Genomic DNA, 22,859 nt, shown 5'->3' on the forward strand with positions numbered 1-22,859 from the left:
ATCTACTGTACATTTATATTGTCCTCCTTTACCACAGACACGGCCTCATAACACAAGAGACGCACCGGTTTCTCTTCCTGAAGCACAAACTTGTTTTCACTTTCCCATCTTTCATTAAATTTACTTCATTCTGCTTCAATTTTCTCTTATTGTACAGTTTGGGATTATTTGTAAATATTTCTCAGCATCACTTGTTGGAAAACCGCCTCAGTTAAACACTGATGTGAAAAAAATCTAGTGGCGGGATGGGGTCACTTTGCGGGTCACAAAATCGGCGATTTTATAGGGTATTTTAAGACAATCATACGTCTTTTAAGCTCCCGCGGGCCACATAAAATGACATGGTGGGCCTTGAGTTTGACACATGTGGCCTAAAGGATTTGTGCAGTTTTGGGTTTGGCCTGTTTTTTTGCTGGCGCAAGGACTGGCGCAGTGGTAAAGCATGCTGGCACACCAGTGATGACATCTCGAGCTCACTGGTTCGAATCTCAGCTTTAAAATTACTCATAACTGCTGCGATTACGACCTCTGCTGGATGATCGATGGAACTGCACAGAGACGGGGGATAATGGAGATCAGTGCGTGACTCTCTGTGCGTGATTCGGATCTTTATATGAGCCCGCCTGATGCAGGTGAAAAGAAGTGGTTAATCATGACCCTCCTCGGTCAGTAGATGTTAAATACGATCAGGTAATTGGGAACGACTTGATCGGGGGAAATTGGAGGCAAATTTTATTGAAAATGTCCTGCTCTTACATGTGAATGTACGCCACACTGGACATAAACCTCCCATTCTGCGTACCTCACTGCTTTGGGAGAGGTTCAGAATGAGCAGTACAGCGTATAAGTATAAGGACTGAGCGACTGGAGCTGAAGGGCAGAACGATCCGTGCTGCTTTATGAGAGTAATGAGACGTGAAGATGCTGCTGTGTGACCCCACTGTGAAATATTTGGTACCTCCTGCTTGATGGTAGCTTCAGGAACAGGTGGGTGCTGCACGCATGTGGTTCTAAGTCATTTTCCAAACACGGGTCCATGCCCTGGCATTAAAGAGCGAATCTATGGGAGTGTGAGAGCCTCTAATCTGCTCGGCGGCACAGAGCGCTCGCTACAGCGGGTTCTTCAAGTGAGAGGAAAAAGCAGGTTATTATGGTCCTCCAGGTCTCCAATGAAGACCTGAGAGTGGCTAAAATTCCCGGCACCTTTTTTTTTATTGAATCTCAGACGTATTTAATGAATTCTTCATGGAAATAAATAATTAAAGCTAATCTGAAGTGCAGAATCACGGAGCACAGAGGAGTTGCGTAATCCTCCATCCAAAATTATGCAACCAGTGACAGATTGTTTTTGTACACAAATCGAGAGCGTAAGCACTTTCTGTTCTGTGAGCTTGTGTGACTACAAAGCCGAGCTGTTGTCGCTCCCAGACATTTCAGGACAACAACGGCTTCAAAGGTTTGCCTACGGCAGAGAGAGAGGGCCAAAATAAAAAGCCGGGACTCAATCTGCTATACTGAGGACCAAACAGGGCAACATTTATTAAACAGGATAAATAGAAGCTATGATATACAGCACAGCTACCTTAACGGTTGAATGTAAACCTAGAACATCCAGCGACGGTCTCAAATACGAAAATTCTCGTCCGTGTTTGACCCCCCTCTCTGCGTCCACAGGACCGGTTGTTAGTTTTCCAAACTCAGTTACTCGAGTCGTGTTTTTAGCTGCTTTACTTCGACATCTTGGACAGTGTAAAATCAAAGAGGAAAAATAAATGAATCTGAGTGGATTTGGCAACGTGAACAGCACGGATTGTTCTACTATAGTGAGTTGGAGGTTAATAAATATTTTTTGCAATGCAGCGTGGGTGTTTTGTAGAGAACGATCAGGTCAGAAATACTGTAAAACGTGTGTGTGTGCTGATGTATTCTGATATAAACTATATTACGCCCCTGTCCCACCTGTCTACACTCCTCCCCTGCGTTTCCCCTCAACGCGTATCTTGCGTTCTCATTGGCTGTTCGACATAGCACTCATTGCCAGTCGGGCAACTCAGATTCAGATATCTGACATGCTAGATATCTTGCTTCGGTCGGCGAGCCGCTCGGGTCGAGTTGTTGAGCAGTTCACACATAGCGATTGAGGGCCGAGTTTCGATCGCCGAGCGAACGCCGAGTTGCTCCCGACCCGGCAAATCTAGCAAATTTAGCCCTGAAAATCAGGGCAAAAATCGTGTAGTGTGAACCAGGCATAACTGAATTGCCGTAGGATCGCTAGGATGCCTCATAGTGCAGATTAACCAGTAAACATGAGGCACTTGAACGCTATATGGATGAAAAACGTTAAATCACTAAACACAAACATTAAACTTCTTTAATGAATTTGTGCTAGATATGAGTTAGATGTTTGGCACTTTTTCTTGGCTGGTCTTTCTTGGCCGCCTTCTGTCCACATGCTCGTATTTGTCCTGCCGTTTCTTCTCATATTGCCGCCTTATGTTTTATTATATTATAAAGCCTACGCCGGCTCCACAAACAAAGCAAACAAATACTCTGCCTCCCACCTGCCTTAAAAGCCCGTTTTTATCGTCTACTTTTCATTTCGCCATTTCTTTTGGACGGCTTGTTTTATAACGTAATTTAAAAAGATGAGCATAATTGACTTCTTTTTTTAAAATTTCTTTTATGCATTTTCTCTCTTTTTCTCTTGATTTATTGTAGTCAATTTGTGTTCCACTGCTGTGGATCCCTGACTGCAGTTGAGGAGGGTATATTGCTGCCCATGTGCCCTTCAACGTGTGCACAGTCCTCGCGGACCACTTCTTTTCGCCCATGCTATCTGCTAACCAGGGTTCTTACACAGCATTTGAAGACCCACATAGTCCAGTCATCCTGCCCTAGCAGAGACGTGTCTGCTGCCAATTATGCCCGCTAGATGGCGCCCAGCCGACCGGAGGCAACTCTGATTTTTGAACCGAGGAGTTCAGAATCTCGGCTCACATAAGTTTTTTATTTATTCATTTTCTCCCTTTTTAACACGTCCAATTGCCCAATTGCGTCATGCTTCCTCTCCACCAATGCCGATCCCCGCTCTGATTGAGGAGAACGAAGCTAACCCACGCCCCCTCCGACACGTGTGCAGCAGCCGTATGCATCTTATCACCTACACTTTGACGAGTGCAATGCAGATCAGCACTGTGTACGGAGAGACACACCCTGACAGCACTCTTTTCCCGTCTCTGTGCAGGCGCCATCAACCAGCCAGCAGAGGTCGTAATTGCATTAGTTATAAGAGGCTTTAATATCCCACCCCTATCTGAACAACAGGCCAATCGTTGTTCATGTGGCTCGATACGATGTATTCGAGATCCCAGCTCTGGTTCCAACGTGTGTTTTTACCGCTGCGCCACCTGAGCGGCAACACCAGAGGAGTTTTAACCCCTGAAGAGAAGCTTTACACACTCCAGGGACTTGAGGACCAAAGCATTATGCAGAGGTGGCATGTCGTCGATAAAAGCTGTTTCTTTCTTTATAGAAAAAATTTGACTTTAATTAGAGGAACAAAACCTCAGATGAAGGAGATTAAGATAAATAATTGAATCTTAAGAAGCTCTGTTGGCGCTCTGTGAGCACACATCGTTCACAATTAAAAACAAAAAACGTACCGGTTGTGTCTCTGTTTGTTGAGTCACGGAGAACAAAAGCTTCGGCTAAAATTAAATGATTTATGATGACATCTCGCTTCATCCTTGACATCCTTGAGCTCGTTAAAGCATCGTACCGTTTAAAGCTTTCATTTCAATTATTTTTGCTCTTTTTTAACCAAAAATGTCTTTATTCTAACTGAATCAGCTGCAACAATCAAGTACAAGAATTCCACCTGACTTCATTTCATGCAGATGTATTTTTTATTTATTTATTTTAGCATTTCAGATTCCTATAAACGATTTCTCTGCGCTCTCTGGTGACCCCGTCGCTTACACGACACACTTGCTTAGACATTTCCGACCAGGTAATTATTACTGTGATCCAGGATTTGAATCCTCTGTGTTTGTAGGAAAGCTCATGACTAGTTTTACTAGACTATACACCGATCAGCCATAACATTAAAACCACCTCCTTGTTTCTACACTCACTGTCCATTTTATCAGCTCCACTTACCATATAGAAGCACTTTGTAGTTCTACAATTACTGACTGTAGTCCATCTGTTTCTCTGCGTGCTTTCTCAGCCCCCTTTCACCCTGTTCTTCAATGGTCAGGACCCCCACAGGACCACCACAGAGCAGGTATTATTTAGGTGGTGGATCATTCTCAGCACTGCAGTGACGCTGACATGGTGGTGGTGTGTTAGTGTGTGTTGTGCTGGTATGAGTGGATCAGACACAGCAGCGCTGCTGGAGTTTCTAAACACCTCACTGAGAATAGTCCACCAACCAAATATATCCAGCCAACAGCGCCCCGTGGGCAGCGTCCTGTGAGCACTGATGAAGGTCTAGAAGATGACCGACTCAAACAGCAGCAATAGATGAGCGATCGTCTCTGACTTTACATCTACAACGTGGACCGACTAGGTAGGAGTGTCTAATAGAGTGGACAGTGAGTGGACACGGAATTTAAAAACTCCAGCAGCGCTGCTGTGTCTACACACTAACACACCACCACCATGTCAGTGTCACTGCAGTGCTGAGAATGATCCACCACCTAAATAATACCTGCTCTGTGGGGGTCCTGACCATTGAAGAACAGCATGAAAGGGGGCTAACAAAGCATGCAGAGAAACAGATGGACAACAGTCAGTAATTGTAGAACTACAAAGTGCTTCTATATGGACACACTGCACACAACCAGTGGGTCACATCTGAAATCAAGGTGCGCCATCAATCCCATTAAAAACAAACCACAAACCGACAAACTGAGGTTGTAGGGCAGTGGTAGCTCACTGGTTAAGGTACTTGACTAGTAATCAGAAGGTTGCTGGTTATAGCCCCACCACCGCCAAGTGAAATTGTTCTCAGTGATGACTGTAAGTCGCTTCGAATGAAAGCGTCCGCTAAATGCCAAAAACGTGAATGTAAAACGTAAAATGAAGTCCAGTCGCTTTGAACCTTGAGCTGTTTGAAGCTTCCAGCCGCTACTAATAAACGTTAGACGTCCAGAAAACTCAGGAAAGAGAAGTACCCCCACCCCCCACCTTGTGGAGGAAATGAATAGGAAGCAGCACGGCACAAGCAGAGGCGGTGCAATTAGGATCAGAGTTTTAATCTGAGTGGTTTTTTATGCTCTCTGATATCCAAGGCCGCTCTGAAAAGCTGCAGTTGAATTACGCCGAACCCTTAAGAACTAATGCTCCAATTACGGCCAGCGTCCTTTTATTTTACACCAGTTCTCATGAAAAGTTGCACCAATCAAGGTTTCTTTCAGAATCACGACTGTATTGTGGTGCCCATCGGTCTGAATCGTGTGACGTCACCGAGGGAAATGGGTCCGTGCTGTAATCATTCATGAACGCTGATGGTAATTAGCAGGCTGAACTACAGGTGCGTATGTTTATGTTTAAGATCGCACCTATAAGGCACGTGTAGACCGTGGCTCCTGTGTGCTGGTATGAGTGGATCAGACACAGCAGCGCTGCTGGAGTTTTTAAACACCTCACTGTCACTGCTGGACTGAGAATAGTCCACCAACCAAATATATCCAGCCAACAGCGCCCCGTGGGCAGCGTCCTGTGACCACTGATGAAGGTCTAGAAGATGACCGACTCAAACAGCAGCAATAGATGAGCGATCGTCTCTGACTTTACATCTACAAGGTGGACCGACTAGGTAGGAGTGTCTAATAGAGTGGACAGTGAGTGGACACGGTATTTAAAAACTCCAGCAGCGCTGCTGTATCTGATCCACTCATACCAGCACAACACACACTAACACACCACCACCATGTCAGTGTCACTGCAGTGCTGAGAATGATCCACCACCTAAATAATACCTGCTCTGTGGTGGTCCTGTGGGGGTCCTGACCATTGAAGGACAGGGTGAAAGCAGGTTAAAAAAACATGTAGAGAAACAGATGGACTACAGTCAGTAATTGTAGAACTACAAAGTGCTTCTATATGGTAAGTGGAGCTGATAAAATGGACAGTGAGTGTAGAAACAAAGAGGTGATTTTAATGTATCGGTGTACACACACACTCACTGGCTGGAAATAACGGAGGTCAATACGTGACTCTCCATACGCGATACTGATCCCTGTGTGGCCGGTAAAAAGTGTCAAAGAAATAGTGTTAGGAACAGGCCCCTTCTGTCAGCATCGGGGTCTGCAGTCAGGGTCTGGGGAATTGGATACGACTAGATCTATGAAGAAAAGGAACAAACTCAGAATAAACTGAGTCTGTAAACGTTTGCCTGCAGCTCTCTCAGTAAACGTGTGAGATTGGCTGCTGAAGCTCTTCACACGTCAGTCAGGTCGGAATCGAACAGCTTGTGTGGAAGCAGGACGTGTTCATGAGTCGAACTGCAGGTTTAATTAGCAGATTTGTAAGATCGCGTCGAGTGCAATCAGAGATCAAATCAGAGATCAAATCAGGCACAAGAAAGAAGTCATTTTCCAAGCCTGTAATTAAACTGACTGGATTAGAGAGTAAACACAATAAACTACTTGAGACATTTAACAGCGGCACAGTGAGAAAATACTGCAGGATGGATCAACACTAATATAAAATCAGGAGATTTAAATAATATTTTATAGATATTAGACAGAAAAAACAGATTGAGTAGTAAGTAATTAGACAGAATAATTGTGTATGGATGGATGGATGGATGGAGTGATCGATTGACAAATGTATAAATAATTAGAAGGATAAATGGATGGATGGATAAATGGATGGGTAAATAATTAGACAGATGGATGTATAAATAATTACAATAACTGAATGGATGGATGGTTGAATGGCTGAGGGGATAGAATGACAAATGTATAAGTAATTAGATGAATAAATGAATGGATGAATAGATTGATAGATGGATGGATGATTAAATGGCCTGAGTAATAAATAACAAATGTTTTAATAGTTGGAAGGATAACTGAATAGATGATGAATTGATGGACAGACTGATGAATAGATATAGATACAGTGTATCACAAAAGTGAGTACACCCCTCACATTTCTGCAGATATTTAAGTATATCTTTTCATGGGACAACACTGACAAAATGACACTTTGACACAATGAAAAGTAGTCTGTGTGCAGCTTATATAACAGTGTAAATTTATTCTGCCCTCAAAATAACTCAATATACAGCCATTAATGTCTAAACCACCGGCAACAAAAGTGAGTACACCCCTTAGTGAAAGTTCCTGAGGTGTCAATATTTTGTGTGGCCACCATTATTTCCCAGAACTGCCTTAACTCTCCTGGGCATGGAGTTTACCAGAGCTTCACAGGTTGCCACTGGAATGCTTTTCCACTCCTCCATGACGACATCACGGAGCTGGCGGATATTCGAGACTTTGCGCTCCTCCACCTTCCGCTTGAGGATGCCCCAAAGATGTTCTATTGGGTTTAGGTCTGGAGACATGCTTGGCCAGTCCATCACCTTTACCCTCAGCCTCTTTAATAAAGCAGTGGTCGTCTTAGAGGTGTGTTTGGGGTCATTATCATGCTGGAACACTGCCCTGCGACCCAGTTTCCGGAGGGAGGGGATCATGCTCTGCTTCAGTATTTCACAGTACATATTGGAGTTCACGTGTCCCTCAATGAAATGTAACTCCCCAACACCTGCTGCACTCATGCAGCCCCAGACCATGGCATTCCCAGCACCATGCTTGACTGTAGGCATGACACACTTATCTTTGTACTCCTCACCTGATTGCCGCCACACATGCTTGAGACCATCTGAACCAAACAAATTTATCTTGGTCTCATCAGACCATAGGACATGGTTCCAGTAATCCATGTCCTTTGTTGACATGTCTTCAGCAAACTGTTTGCGGGCTTTTTTGTGTAGAGACTTCAGAAGAGGCTTCCTTCTGGGGTGACAGCCATGCAGACCAATTTGATGTAGTGTGCGGCGTATGGTCTGAGCACTGACAGGCTGACCCCCCACCTTTTCAATCTCTGCAGCAATGCTGACAGCACTCCTGCGCCTATCTTTCAAAGACAGCAGTTGGATGTGACGCTGAGCACGTGCACTCAGCTTCTTTGGACGACCAACGCGAGGTCTGTTCTGAGTGGACCCTGCTCTTTTAAAACGCTGGATGATCTTGGCCACTGTGCTGCAGCTCAGTTTCAGGGTGTTGGCAATCTTCTTGTAGCCTTGGCCATCTTCATGTAGCGCAACAATTCGTCTTTTAAGATCCTCAGAGAGTTCTTTGCCATGAGGTGCCATGTTGGAACTTTCAGTGACCAGTATGAGAGAGTGTGAGAGCTGTACTACTAAATTGAACACACCTGCTCCCTATGCACACCTGAGACCTAGTAACACTAACAAATCACATGACATTTTGGAGGGAAAATGACAAGCAGTGCTCAATTTGGAAATTTAGGGGTGTAGTCTCTTAGGGGTGTACTCACTTTTGTTGCCGGTGGTTTAGACATTAATGGCTGTATATTGAGTTATTTTGAGGGAAGAATAAATTTACACTGTTATATAAGCTGCACACAGAATACTTTTCATTGTGTCAAAGTGTCATTTTGTCAGTGTTGTCCCATGAAAAGATATACTTAAATATCTGCAGAAATGTGAGGGGTGTACTCACTTTTGTGATACACTGTATATAGCGCCTCTCACATACCCAACAGCGCTGTACGTTAAAACCAACACAATAAAAGAAGAAAAAAGACTAAAGAAAGAAGAATAATGAACAGTAAAGAGGAAAGTTTCAGTTGAGCTTTGAAGGAAGAGATAAAAGAGCAGTAACAAAGAGATCGTAGAAGAAAGTTCCAGACACTGAAAGACCTGACGCTCTGGTACGATTAATAAATGAATGATTGGATGGATGAATGAACAGACGGGTAAAATCGTGTTGTTTAGCAGCAGAACCACACGGCGCACAACTGAGATCAGTAAACGCTCCGTCAGTAGGAAGTTGAACGTTCAGCATTTTGTTGAAAATAATTCTCTTTAGAAAACTGGATCAAAAGAAACTGTACATCTATGACCACGCTCGAAGCGACGCTCTTTTTTTAAAAATGTTATGTTTGATAAATTGTTTCTTAGAACAGAATCAACTGAAAGCCTGATGAACGTGTGAGTTCTTTTCAATTGTGGTTAAAAGCGATGGAGGATTTCGAAGAAACGCTAAGTGGGTTCCATGTCACATCAGCACTTAAAAGGATCTAAAATATAAAATTGTTGTTAAAAATAACATAACAATCAGTTATAAGAGTCTTCACGACCCTCTAAAGGTTTTCCACAAAATTTTGAAGTGGGTATTTAGGAAATTGCAGCCATTGTGTTAATAGGTCAGGTACTGCTGCTGTATAATAAATAAATTCAACCACACGTACACGTTCTACGATTGTCCCCATTTTTCCAATCCCAATTACGATTCCTCTGCAACTTCCACCACATATAGCCCGACCATCCCTCCCTCAGGAGCTTATTAGACGCCTGGCCAGGCCAGTAGCACTGCTTAGATTTCTCAGCTGTCTGCTGTAGTGGTCTGCCGTATTAGACCGTCGCTCCAAATGAGCTTTGTCGTTACTATTTCTGTCCAGCGACCCCATTTTGGCGCTTACTTGACCTCAGAAGAACCCCATTACACGCTCATTGGGCTTTTTACTTCAGTGCCTTAGTGTAACGATGGCGCTGTGAAGCACCTAATCTACAAGCTCTGCCAACGCGCCACCTTAATATAGAACCACGACCTAAAATTATATAAAATAATACAAGTATCGAGTCGACATTTACAGTGTTTCTACACAGAACCTGTTTTCTGCAGTTAAAGACGAGAAGTGAGATTTTTTCTGGATTCATCTCCATTTAGTTGTTTCCAATTCCTGACTGTAAACCCACTGCAGCTTGCACAACCTCCGATATGATCAAGGAGAGCGTGTTCCATCTTCTTATCACCTATAGTCAGTTTGCTCTGAAGTGAATCAGTCTGAGTTCGTGAACTTGTGAACGTTTTCCCGTTTGGTTCAGTTCCATTTCACATACAGAAGAATCCAAAAGTCCCAAAACGCATCGCAGCAAACCAGGTGAGAACGTTCCAACCTCAGGTGTGTCCGAGACGAGAGCTAGGACGTGAACACGGTGGTACCCTGGCACTCAACCGTCCCTAAACTCAAATTCTTTAAAACTCGATGCCCTTCATGGAGAAATTTGTACCTTTAAACTCGACCTGTTTAGCTCTTTTTGTTTTAATGTATTTATTTTATTTCAAATTAATAACGTGGGTGGCACGGTGGCTCGGTGGGTAGCACTGTCGCCTCACAGCAAGAAGGTCCTGGGTTCTTCATTATTACTGCTCATAAGTTCCTCCACTAATCACATTCCTCACTCGCTGTTTTACTACAATAAGTCACGGTAAGTTTTGTGCACCGCTGCCACACTCCATACGAAATAATTCTCATGTGAATGCGCCGGTACTGAACGGAATACGGTATTCCAGGATCAATCATCTCCACCATTACAAAGTGTCAGGAAACAATAAAGAAGTAAAGTACAGCGCAGCTTTTATTGTATTTCAGTGAGTTTATATTATATTTGTGTTATTTTTAGTGTTTAAGTGTCAAAAACAACCTCATTATTTTACATTAGACTAAATATCTGCAGCTCCACGAGACCATGGACGCATTAACAGGTTTCCCAAACATCCTTATAGGTCTTTTAAACTCGGCACCACTCCCAGAACCGACTGATGTCGAGTTTCAAGGTACCACCTTGGTACAGGGAAAAAAGGTTGTGTGTTTTGAACTGGTGCACATTTTAACCCAGTTAAGCATAAAGCAACAGCAGAGATGCTATCTGTTTATACACTACTGTGCCAAAAGTATTTGACCCGCTGTGTTCACTGCGCTCAGATTTAGACGGTGTGTGTGTTTTGTTTTTTACAGAAGGTTGAAATAAAGTGCTCGTTTAATTCTACAGTAATTATTTTACCGAGTGAACAAAAGCGAAGCCTCATTTTTCTTTCTAAAAGCTAATGGGGGTTGTTCTCGCTCCACGTCCGTCCGGCTTGCGGCGTGCAGTCACGTAGCATTTGTTATGTGGTCTAACATTTCTGAGCTGCATTACTTACAGTTAGTTCCAGTGAAAGGAACTCTTAATGCTTCAGCACACCAAGAGATTTTGGACAATTTCATGCTCCCAACTTTGTGGGAACAGTTTGGGGATGGCAATATAGTGTATATAATCTGGGTTCTTGGGAGCAAAGTTAGTCCGGATTAGATCTAAATTTCAGTCTAGTCCTGGTATGTCATTGTGGTGGTGGTGTTTATTAGTGAAACCAATCATGTAGAGCAGCTTAAAAGGATTGCGAGCTTTTCTTTTCCGTGTTCCTACGTTCATTAGGAAATGCTTGAACCAGGACTTCATCTAATGAAGAACTCTGGTACTCGGGTATGTCTAATCATTAGCCTTTGTTCTAATTAGCACACTGATTCGGAGCTGGAGAGCAGGCGTCGGGGATGAAGACGCTGAGATACTCGTCTGGGGTGAAGGAGTTTATTAGAAGGACGGCACTTGTAAGGTGTTTTGGAGACAAAGTTAGGGAGGTGAGATTGAGACGGTCTGAGCATGTGCAGAGGAGGGATGAGAGTACTACAGGGAGAAGGATGCTGAGGAGAACAAGGACAAAGAGGAAGAGAAAAGGCAGTTCAGGATGGGGTTTGCACTGAATGTACAAGGCTGCTGGACATAAATTCCATACACTATCACCACAGTCCCCAAAAAGTTCCAGTTTTATTTCATCGCTCCACAGAACAGAATCCCTAAACATCTGTGGCTTATTTATATGATTTAAGGTGTCCTGGAGGTTCAGTAGAGGTCTTCAGGCATGGAGACCCTCAGCGTTAAGGCTGTGAAACTGATACCTTACTGCCTGCAGCCACCAAATCTTACTGCAGGTCTTTTGCAGCCACTCGAGAATTTTTGATGTCATGCCTCCTCAGGATCCTGTTAGCAGCCGCAGAAGTGCACCCAGTGTTCCTTTAACTTTGAACCTGTGAGCTTGTGAACTGTGATTCTGGCTGCATCTCCAGGAACATCCTTTACATCTTTTTCCTTGTTTTAGTAACTTTTTGGACAACTCTAAGGACATTTCTAACATGCAATTAAAAGTCCCTGTCTGCACAACCTGAACCAGTCCAGAGTTTTATCTCTAGCACATCCGGTTCAACTGATAAAGCCCTTGATTTGTGCTTGAGACAACACCGGGGTTCAATTCAGGGGGTTGAGTCACTCCAGGTGGAAGTGTTTCTATCTATTACGGTTTCTTCCTCACAGTCTTGCCGACTGCTCTGTTGGCAACCTGTTTTTATTGCTAAATTTGGAGAAAGCATTTGTTATAATAAAAGCCCTACCTAATAAATGAGCCATTTCCCGTGTAATATGCAATTTGCTTAGATAATCAAACTGTAAGGTTTGTGTTTAGTGATTTAACGTTTTTCATTCGTGCAGCGTTCGAGTGCGTCATGTTTACTGGTTAATCTGCACTATGAGGCGTCCTAGCAATCCTACAGCAATTCAGTTAGTAATCGGTTAATCAAAATGTCCAAGATGTAAGAGTGTAAAGCAGCTAAAAACACGACTCGAGTAACTGAGTTTGGAAAACTAACAACCAATTCTGTAGACGCAGAAGGGAGGGCGTCAAAACACGAAGGAGTATTTTCATATTTGAGACAGAACATGAAGCCTCGCACCGTCGCCGGATGTTCTGGGTTTACATTCAACTATTAAGGTAGCTGTGCTGTGTATCGTAGCTTCTATTTATTCTATCTTTCGATTAATGAGTGTAATTTAATGACTGCCGTGAAATTAAACACATTTTCCCTAGAATTTAGAAGGGCCCTACTTAAATTGTTCCTGTTTGATTGGTTTATTGCAAACAGCTGAAAAGTTTATTGTGCGTTTAAGAACCATAATCGCCAAGTAATCCAGCACACACCAGCAATAAATCAGTACATGGCAACACAAACCACCTTAGATTAGTAACACATTACAGTACATGCAATAGAAACGTGTTATGCCTGGTTCACACTACACGATTTTTGCCCTGATTTTCGCTCCGCGGCCGGTCTGCGCTAGATTTGCCGGCTCGGGAGCAACTCGGCGTTCGCTCAGTGATCGAAACTCGGCTCTCAATCGCTATGTGTGAACTGCTCAACAACTCGACCCGAGCGGCTCTGAATCGAGATACGCGGTGAGGGGAAACGCAGGAGAGGAGTGTAAACAGGTGGGACAGGGGCGTAATATAGTTTATATCAGAATACATCAGCACACACACAAGTTTTACAGTATTTCTGACCTGATCGTTCTCTACACAACATAACACCCACGCTGCATTGCAAAAATATTTATTAACCTCCAACTCACTATCGAACAATCCATGCTGGTCGTGTAGCCAAATCCACTCAGATTCATTTATTTTTTCTACTTGATTTTATGCTGCACATCAGCGCACAAACTTTGATCGCTCGCTACTTGCTGACGTACATTTTTGGACGTGGTATCATTAAACCCCTCGTCACTTCTCACGTGTGTTTTCGTGACAGAATGTAGTTTGGGAGACCAGAGAAGCTCGCCTTCCAGTTGGCGATAGATGGTGTAGTGTGTGTGACCCCCATCGCCGATCAGTCAAGGAGTTTAAAACAGCTAGAATAATATTGATTTTAGAATAATATTGATTTTAGAATAATATTGATTTTAGATTTTAGCGTCCAAACAATTAGCTGCGTAACCATGGCATTAAAAAACTAAAAGCAAAAATCCATTCAGCATCGTGGTCTTGTTTATAAAGGAGGTCCAGAGTGACCAGTTAGATGCCAATAATAATTTTCAACCCCCACAACCACATCCCCCCCCATCAATATCGATCATGCTTCAATAACGAGCACGTTTTGTGTCTGCAGGTTCTGCACCACACATACGCGATGAACTCTGTGGAGATCTGGGACGGCGCGCCCGCAGCCCTGTCAGAACGGGAGGTGCTATCAGACCCCCCGGATCTGTACACCAATCTGAGCCTCCTCAACTCCTCCGTCCACAGCAACAGCAACAGCACCAACCTGACCAGCATCACCTACTACCCGTACTACCAGCACTCGCTGCCCGTGGCCGCCAGCCTGACCCTGGCTTATCTGTTCATATTCCTGCTGTGCATGGTGGGAAACGGCCTGGTGTGTCTGATCGTCCTGGAGAACCGGCGCATGAGGACGGTCACCAACCTGTTCATTCTCAACCTGGCTGTGAGCGACCTTCTGGTGGGGGTTTTCTGCGTCCCCACCACACTGGTGGATAATCTTATTACAGGTAACACACACACACACACACACACACACACACACACACATCGAGTTCGCCCAAGGAGATTTTCATTAGCCTGGGCAAATTCAGTTTGATGGAAAACTGCAAATTAAATTGTGGCAGCAGGAACCTGAACCAAGGGTGCAAGTAATTCTGGAGCTGACTGAGTAAACATGAGTAAAATAGATTATAAAAATGTCTGTGTCATTTATTAGTCTTATATTACATTAAAAGTTACTAGACAAGCTTTTAATCTTCAACTAAATTTTATATCTACAGTACAGTGGTACCTTGTAACTCAACGTCCCCTAAACTCTGAATCTATGAAACTCGACGACCTTCGTGGAGAAATTTGTCCTTAAACTCAATGTTTCGGTGGGTAAAACGTCATCAAAGTGCATTAGTGTGGAATAAGCGTCAGATCCAGGGTTACAGCTCCACATGTATCTGTGTTTATCTGGATTCTCCTCCCTGTTTCACTTTTAAACTTGTGTTACAGCTCCAGCTTCTGAGAAATGGTGAGAATCAGAATCAGCTTCTTCTAGAGTCTAAAACGCTTCTGGTTCAAAATAAAGCTTAACGTGGTTTAATGTAGTAAAAGAAGGAGACAGGAGCACTAAACTTCTCTTCATTATTACTGCTCATTAGTTCCTCCACTAATCACATTCCTCACTCGCTGTTTTACTACAATAAGTCACGTTAAATGTTGTAAATAACGGCACAGCAGCACAAAAGCGGTTTTGTCACTTCTCATGTGAATGCACCGGTGCTGAACGGAATACGGTATTCGTTATAGGATTAAGAAGCATAAGGAAACAATAAAGAAGTGAAGCTAAAGTGCAGGTTTATTGTATTTTAGTGTGTTTATATTATATTTGTGTTATTTTCAGTGTATAAGTGTCAAAAACAACCTCATTATTTTACATCAGACTAAAATATGGGACAATGGATGCATTAACAGGTTTCCCAAATGTCCTCATGAGGAAAAATACCTTGAAACTCAACGTCTTTAAAACTCTGGACTACTAAGAAGAAGGTGGCTAGTTCAAATTCACTGTTGGGCACTTGAGCAAGGCCCTTAACCCTCAATTGCTTAGAATGCCAATGGGAAATAAAAACAACCTCACATTTCATGACTCTCTGAATGCCTTTTTATTTATCGTTTTTGTTTGGGCATTACATTGCCATCGTTATGCCAATTTGTGATTGATAACAGGACAGCTGGCATGAGCTTACTGAAAATCTCACGTCTTTATAAAGTCTGCTTTGTGCAAAAGGGCGCGGTCATGCTGGAACAGGAAAGGACTTTCCCTAAACTCTTGCGACAAAGTAGGAAGCATATACTTTCCTTTATATCATTGATTTGTTTCCTCTGTTAGCATCTGTTGTGGCTAAAACACATGAATTCAATCATTATAAGTGGTGTCCCGATACTTTTGTCCGTACACTGTGTGTATCTTAATATTCATTTCATTTTGATTCTTCTGAAATTTAAAAGCACAAAAGTTCAGGACCGGGTGAAAATCAAACACAAAAGAAAATAAAAGAGGTGCCAGTCCGTGGATCCTATCAGCCATGACAATTCGGGCATCCTCACCCTAAAAGGTGCCGCTCGTGAATCGGCTACAAAAGCAGCGCCGGGAGGAGACGTCGCCTGTGATGTTAAGAGAGGGTGCAGATGAAAGGAATTCATTAGAGTTTGAGGCTCGGAGGAGCCACAAGGCTGGTCAGGAGCTTAGGGAGGGTGGCTGCCTGAAAATGCCAGCCTGAGGCTCTTCTCGGGCATCGAACAAGCAGATGAGGTTTCCAAACTGAAACCGTGTAGGAGGGATAATCCGCTAGCACACCAGCGCTGAGATTCTGAGCTCCCGGGTTCAAATCGCGGCTCTGCTACCGGTTGGCTGGGCGCTATCTAGCGGGCACAATTGGCTAATGCCTGCAGCAGACAACATTTTTAACATATAGGTAGCAATGCAGAAAATAGCCTGATACACCTGAACTTAGTATTTAAAAAGCGGTGTCCATATACTTTTGGCAGTGTAGTTTAGGTTTGAGTCTAACCTCCACTTTCCTATTCCTTGCTTATTTACATAATGAACTTAGAGCACTTAGAGCGCACTGACAGGTGCATCACCTATTGGCTGGGCTGTTTCAACCACCTATCCACCCACACACCACCATCACGGACATTCGCCCGTACTAAATCAGTTACATAAAGGATGTCACATGCTTCCAACTCTGCAGTACCAGTTTAGGGAAGGCCCTTTCCTGTTCCAGCATTACTGTCAAGAAAATCTCAGTTTGAAGAAGCTCCAGTGTCCTGCACAGAGCCCTGACCTTAACAGCTCTGGAATGAAATGGAACATGAACATCTTTCGACTGAATGGGCACAAATTCCCACTGTTATAGCAGAAAATATCACGTAGATGTTGCTCTGTTTTGTGTATTTTATGTAGAAAATGGGGCGGCACAGTCGCCTCACAGCAAGAAGGTCCTGGGTTCGATCTCCAGTTGGGGCGGTCCGGGTCCTTTCTGTGTGGAGTTTGCATGTTCTCCCTGTGTCCGCGTGGGTTTCCTCCCACAGTCCAAAGACGTGCAGGTGAGGTGAATTGGAGACACTAAATTGTCCAGGACTGTGTACTGATGAATCTTGTGTGATGAGTAACTACGTTCCTGTCATGAATGTAACCAAAGTGTAAAACATGACGTTAAAATCCTAATAAACAAACAACACTGTAGAAAATGTGTCACTTTTAATAGAGACATCATTCTTATCACTTTATTATTCTTATAGCAGGGTAGAAATGTGACAGGCGCTTATCTTTATGATGGTTGCATCCTGTGACAGTGGCGTGTTGACAGTCCCCGTAATGGAGACTGTGCGCTTTATCTTCGCATGTCATAGCAACGGGTGTCCAAACGCCAGAGAGAAGCCCAAAAGACCGGTACCGTCGCACATGCGGCGCTCCGGGTTCAATCCGCTCCTCCAGTCACGACGCGAGTGAGGATATATGAGGTGAAGCGCGAGTCAGCGGGCCAGGCAATTCAGCTGATTGGCTTTGACGCTGCGCTAATACAAATGACAGTAATTAGCCGGGTTCAGATTGTAATTTCAGGCTTGTTTGTATGTCGTGTTTCTCTGGCAGGTGCAGATTCTGCTGCTTGACCCGATAATGAAAGGAAACAGTTGGAGAAAGTACAAAATAACAAAAAGAACCCCTAAAACCTCTCAGTGAGAACTCAGAGTCGTTATATCAGTGACTAATGATGGTTCTGAAGATTCATAAATAATTGGCACTCTGCTCAAAGTGAATATACAACCAACATACATTTATTATGAGGATGAATAATTCATTCATTCATTTTCGTTTTCTCACCGCTGTATCCTGGTTAGTGGACTATGGACTGTGGGAGGAAACCGGACATTAAAACCACCTCCTTGTTTCTACACTTTGTAGTTCTACAATTACCGACTGTAGTCCATCTGTTTCTCTACATGCTTTGTTAGCCCCCTTTCATGCTGACCCCCACAGGACCACCACAGAGCAGGTATTATTTAGGTGGTGGATCATTCTCAGCACTGCAGTGATACTGACATGGTGGTGGTGTGTTAGTGTGTGTTGTGCTGGTATGAGTGGATCAGACACAGCAGCGCTGCTGGAGTTTTTAAACACCTCACTGTCACTGCTGGACTGAGAATAGTCCACCAGCCAAAATATATCCAGCCAACAGCGCCCCGTGGGGAGCGTCCTGTGACCACTGATGAAGGTCTAGAAGATGACCGACTCAAACAGCAGCAATAGATGAGCGACCGTCTCTGACTTTACATCTACAAGGTGGACCGACTAGGTAGGAGTGTCTAATAGAGCACAGGCGTCTCTTCCACCAATCAGGGTCCTTACACAGCGTATGAAGACCCACCCACCCACACATAGTCCGGCCCCCAGCCTGCAGATACGGTGGCCAGTTAGTATCTGCTGCAGGCACTGCCAATTATGCCCGCTAGATGGCGCCCAGCCGAGTTTCAAACCGAGGAGTTCAGAAACTCGGTGCTGGTGTGCAAGCTGAATATCCCGCTGTGCCACCTGGGCACCGATCCAGTGACCTTCTTATTACAAGTCCAGATTACCACTGCCCTGTCTGTAAATGACTGGAACACGCTGCATATTCCTTCAGTTCGCAAGGATGCTTCATAATTAAGCAATAGAACACGAGAGGTCGTGTGTTATCGCGAATAACATCACGGCTGTGATTTGGTCGCAGGCACGAGCCGAAGGCGAGTTATTCGCGATAACACACGACCTCAAGTGTTCTATTGCTTTTATACAACAGTTTTTACAAAATAAAGAAAGAAAATGAATCAAAGAAGCCCTGAATTTCATAATAAATTTGCTTTAATATTGACAATACCTTCCGCCAAAAAGTAGTTCCACAACGAATATAAAGTTTAACACTACAAAGCAGACATCCCAAGTTGCAAAAACTCATATCAGGGAGGTAAGAACAAGAAGAAGAAGAAGAAGGCAAGAACCTCCGAAGGGAAAAAAGAAATAAAAAACCTCTCGCACACACCAAAGGATTATGGGTGATAACAGAACGTTTAGGAGCTGCTAACTGGGCTATTAAGCTAACTGTTCGCGTTACAAACACATTAATGTTCCCTACATAGTGCACTAGATTGTGTATCAGATCACGGATTTTTGTTCCCTACACAGTGCGCTAGATTGTGTATCAGATAACGGATTTAAAACGAGATCGGGAATAAAGTCTGTGTCGCCTGCGTGCGCGTTTGTGTGCATGAAGCTTGTCGTTACTGGCAACGCGTCAGCGGAGTAATACAGTTGTGGTGTGAAAAGGCCGTGCTGTTATCACGAATATCAGCACAGTTAGAACGCTTCTCAACCAATCAGATTGTAAGGTCGGAACTAACTGTTGTATAATGATTATTATTATTATTATTATTATTATCATTCTGACAGACTAATACCAGCCCGAGTTTAATAAGTGGAATATAAATACGAACACATCAACAAAGTCTTTAAAGGAGTCTTTCACGTCACACAGTCTAGACACGAGAAAATGGAATCAGAGGCTTTTTTTGGACAAATCAGACAATGTACCAGAGAGCGAAGCGTCTGAGGAGCTCGTGTGTGTTTAGCGACTGTTCTTTTTCCTGTGACTGAACAATTAAATCCATCATGCCTTGCTCCGGGGCTTGAACCGTCAACCTTCTGATGACTAGTCCAATATCTTGACGGCTGAGCTGTCACCGCCATTTGTTCCCGAACATTTCCCCCTCAGCCTGGAGTGGACTTCACACCTCCAACGTCTTTAAAAATAGTGACTTCTTTATGGTGCAGCACACAGGCGGAGGAATCCAGAAAGCACTTAGCGTTACGAGTTAAGAAGTTAGCATTAATGTCAGCGAGCGTGACGGCACCTTCACATTCCTACGTCCGGCCCTGAGCGTTCTCCATTAACGCAGACGGGTCGTCGAGTTCTCAGGAGCGGACGCCGCCGTACATGCTGTCCTGGTCTGCTCGTCAAACTGGAATAAAGACGCTTATGCTCAGTAGGTGATCATTTCCTCTCGTATTTTCTCTCTCAGGTTGGCCTTTCACCAACACGGTGTGTAAGATGAGCGGCCTGGTGCAGGGCATGTCGGTGTCGGCGTCTGTCTTCACGCTGGTCGCCATCGCCGTTGACAGGTTTGTTTATTATAACATTATTATAACATTAAAACCACCTCCTTGTTTCTACACTCACTGTCCATTTTATCAGCTCCACTTACCATATAGGAGCACTTTGTAGTTCTACAATTACTGACTGTAGTCCATCTGTTTCTCTGCATGTACTGTTCTTCAATGGTCAGGACCCCCACAAGACCCCCACAGAGCAGGTATTATTTAGGTGGTGGATCATTCTCAGCACTGCAGTGACACTGACATGGTGGTGGTGTGTTAGTGTGTGTTGTGCTGGTATGAGTGGATCAGACACAGCAGCGCTGCTGGAGTTTTTAAATACCATGTCCACTCACTGTCCACTCTATTAGACACTCCTACCTAGTCGGTCCACCTTGTAGATGTAAAGTCAGAGACGATCGCTCATCTATTGCTGCTGTTTGAGTCGGTCATCTTCTAGACCTTCATCAGTGGTCACAGGTCGCTGCCCACGGGGCGCTGTTGGCTGGATATTTTTGGTTGGTGGACTATTCTCAGTCCAGCAGTGACAGTGAGGTGTTTAAGAACTTCAGCAGCGCTGCTGTGTCTGATCCACTCATACCAGCACAACACACACTAACACACCCCCACCATGTCAGTGTCACTGCAGTGCCGAGAATGATCCACCACCCAAATAATACCTGCTCTGTGGGGGGTCCTGATCATTGAAGAACAGTACATGCAGAGAAACATGTAAGAGCCACACCCTGATCAGCATTATCCCTCAACTCTGTGCAGGCGCCATCAGCCAGCCAGCAGAGGTCGTAATTACATCAGTTATGAGGTCCGTATCCGGCTTTTCCCACCCTGTATGAACAACAGCCAATCGTTGTTCATACAGCCGCCCAGCCTGTCGGACCGCCACTTTATATTTTAATACCGTTTCTTTTTTTAATGGGGCGTCCGAATACTTTTGGTCATATAGCGTATGTCCAGAATACCAAAAGCAAGTAAGATACAGTAAATGAAGACAGAATACACTGTGGTAAATGGTGAAGTACAGTGAAAACCAGTTTCAATTACTGTGTCCTACTTCATTCTTACGAGCATCTTTCCTTCCTGTCCAAAAAAGAATAGTAATGCGTGGTAAAAAATCTGCAGCAGAATAAAGAGGTTTCAGACTTGATTACAGAGACGAGAAAGTATAAAACGCGTCCCCCTGACATGTTCATCATGATGTCTTTTATTCCCACTGTAGGTTTCGATGCATCGTGTACCCGTTCCAGCCCAAACTCACCTTGCTGGTCGCCAAGGTGACCATCGTGATGATCTGGGTGCTGGCGCTGGTGATCATGTGCCCCTCGGCGGTGATGCTGACCGTGGAGCAGGTCAAGCATCACTACATGGTCCACAACCTGGACTACAACCACACGTACCCGCTCCTGTCCTGCTACGAGGACTGGGCCGACCCCCAGATGAGGAAGGTGTACACCACGGTGCTGTTCGCCAACATCTACCTCGTCCCGCTCACGCTCATCACGCTGATGTACGGCCGCATCGGGATCAAGCTCTACACCACGCCCGTCATCTCCGGGAACGACCAGCAGGACGGCGGGGGGGCTCAGCACGAAGGCCGGCCGCTCATCTCGCACAAGAAGATCAAGGTGATCAAGATGCTGATCGTGGTGGCGCTCCTGTTCACGCTCTCCTGGCTCCCTCTGTGGACCCTCATGCTCCTGACGGACTACGGGGCCATGGACAAGGACCAGCTGGAGCTGCTCTCCGGGTACGTCTTTCCCTTCGCGCACTGGCTGGCCTTCTCCAACTCCAGCGTCAACCCCATTATCTACGGGTACTACAACGAGAACTTCAAGCGAGGCTTCCAGGCGGTGTGCAGGACGCACTCGTGCTGCTGCTGCTTCTGTTGCTGGTTGTTTCCCGTGGGCAAACGGAGGGTCCACAGACCGGGCAGGGACGACAGGAACCAGCTGGCCATCAACACAAACGCTTTACCGTTTGGAGCCAGAAACCGGGTGTACACCGACGGGAACCTGAAGAAGCACAGGAGTGGCACGAACGAGGAGCAGAAGAGGGGCGGAGGCAGGGTGAGCAGTTCCGTCAGCCTGGACGACGCCAGGTCCGAGGTGGCGCTGGAGAACAAAGGCGTGGCACTTCAAAAGGGACTGCAAATGGAGGACCTGGAGAAGATCAGCCCCATCGGTGTGACTGTGAGTCAAGCTTGGGACCAGTAGAGCATTCGGCAGCACCAATTACACCAGCGTGGGGGTAACGGGGGTTTCAAACCAAATTACTCTACAGACACCTAAAGGAGACATAATGGAATCAATCACATCTGCTTTGGTAGGTCCGTCAGAGGATAATAAGAGGATGTTTATCAGAATCCAGCAAGTGAATTTTAGTCTGAATGGATGAATGGATGAATGAGTGAAGCACAGTTCCTCTAAGTCGATGGACCATATGCAAAACCAAAACATTCTTTCCTTCTAGGAATAATCAAAAGATGTCAGAAATAAAGAACCTAACGTGGACCACCACTGGAATTAACACAAACCAGCCCTGGAACCATCAACCAAGACTGACTGTAGCCTAAAGAATTCAAAACAAAGGTGAACTGGAGCAGAAAAGGAACAACTTCAGCCTCAGAACCCAAATAAACCCAGTTCAATCCCCAAAAAGAACAAACGACTGTTAAGAGGAAACATTTCTCGCCGTCA

General features: G+C 44.6%; 1 protein-coding gene across 1 annotated transcript in view; it reads left to right on the forward strand.

The window, feature by feature from the left end:
* npffr1l2 (neuropeptide FF receptor 1 like 2) overlaps window positions 1–22,376 on the forward strand; it is a 46,142-nt gene extending 23,766 nt beyond the window's left edge. Inside the window, exons 2-4 of the mRNA XM_063017808.1 lie at window positions 14,071–14,470; window positions 20,073–20,172; window positions 21,383–22,376. Of these exons, the coding sequence (XP_062873878.1) occupies window positions 14,092–14,470; window positions 20,073–20,172; window positions 21,383–22,376 (1,473 nt within the window). The 5' untranslated portion in view covers window positions 14,071–14,091. The remainder of the gene's footprint in view (window positions 1–14,070; window positions 14,471–20,072; window positions 20,173–21,382) is intronic.
* The last annotated feature ends 483 nt before the right edge of the window (window positions 22,377–22,859 follow it).

Source organism: Trichomycterus rosablanca, chromosome 21 (genome assembly GCF_030014385.1).
Source record: "Trichomycterus rosablanca isolate fTriRos1 chromosome 21, fTriRos1.hap1, whole genome shotgun sequence".
Taxonomy (NCBI): domain Eukaryota; kingdom Metazoa; phylum Chordata; class Actinopteri; order Siluriformes; family Trichomycteridae; genus Trichomycterus; species Trichomycterus rosablanca.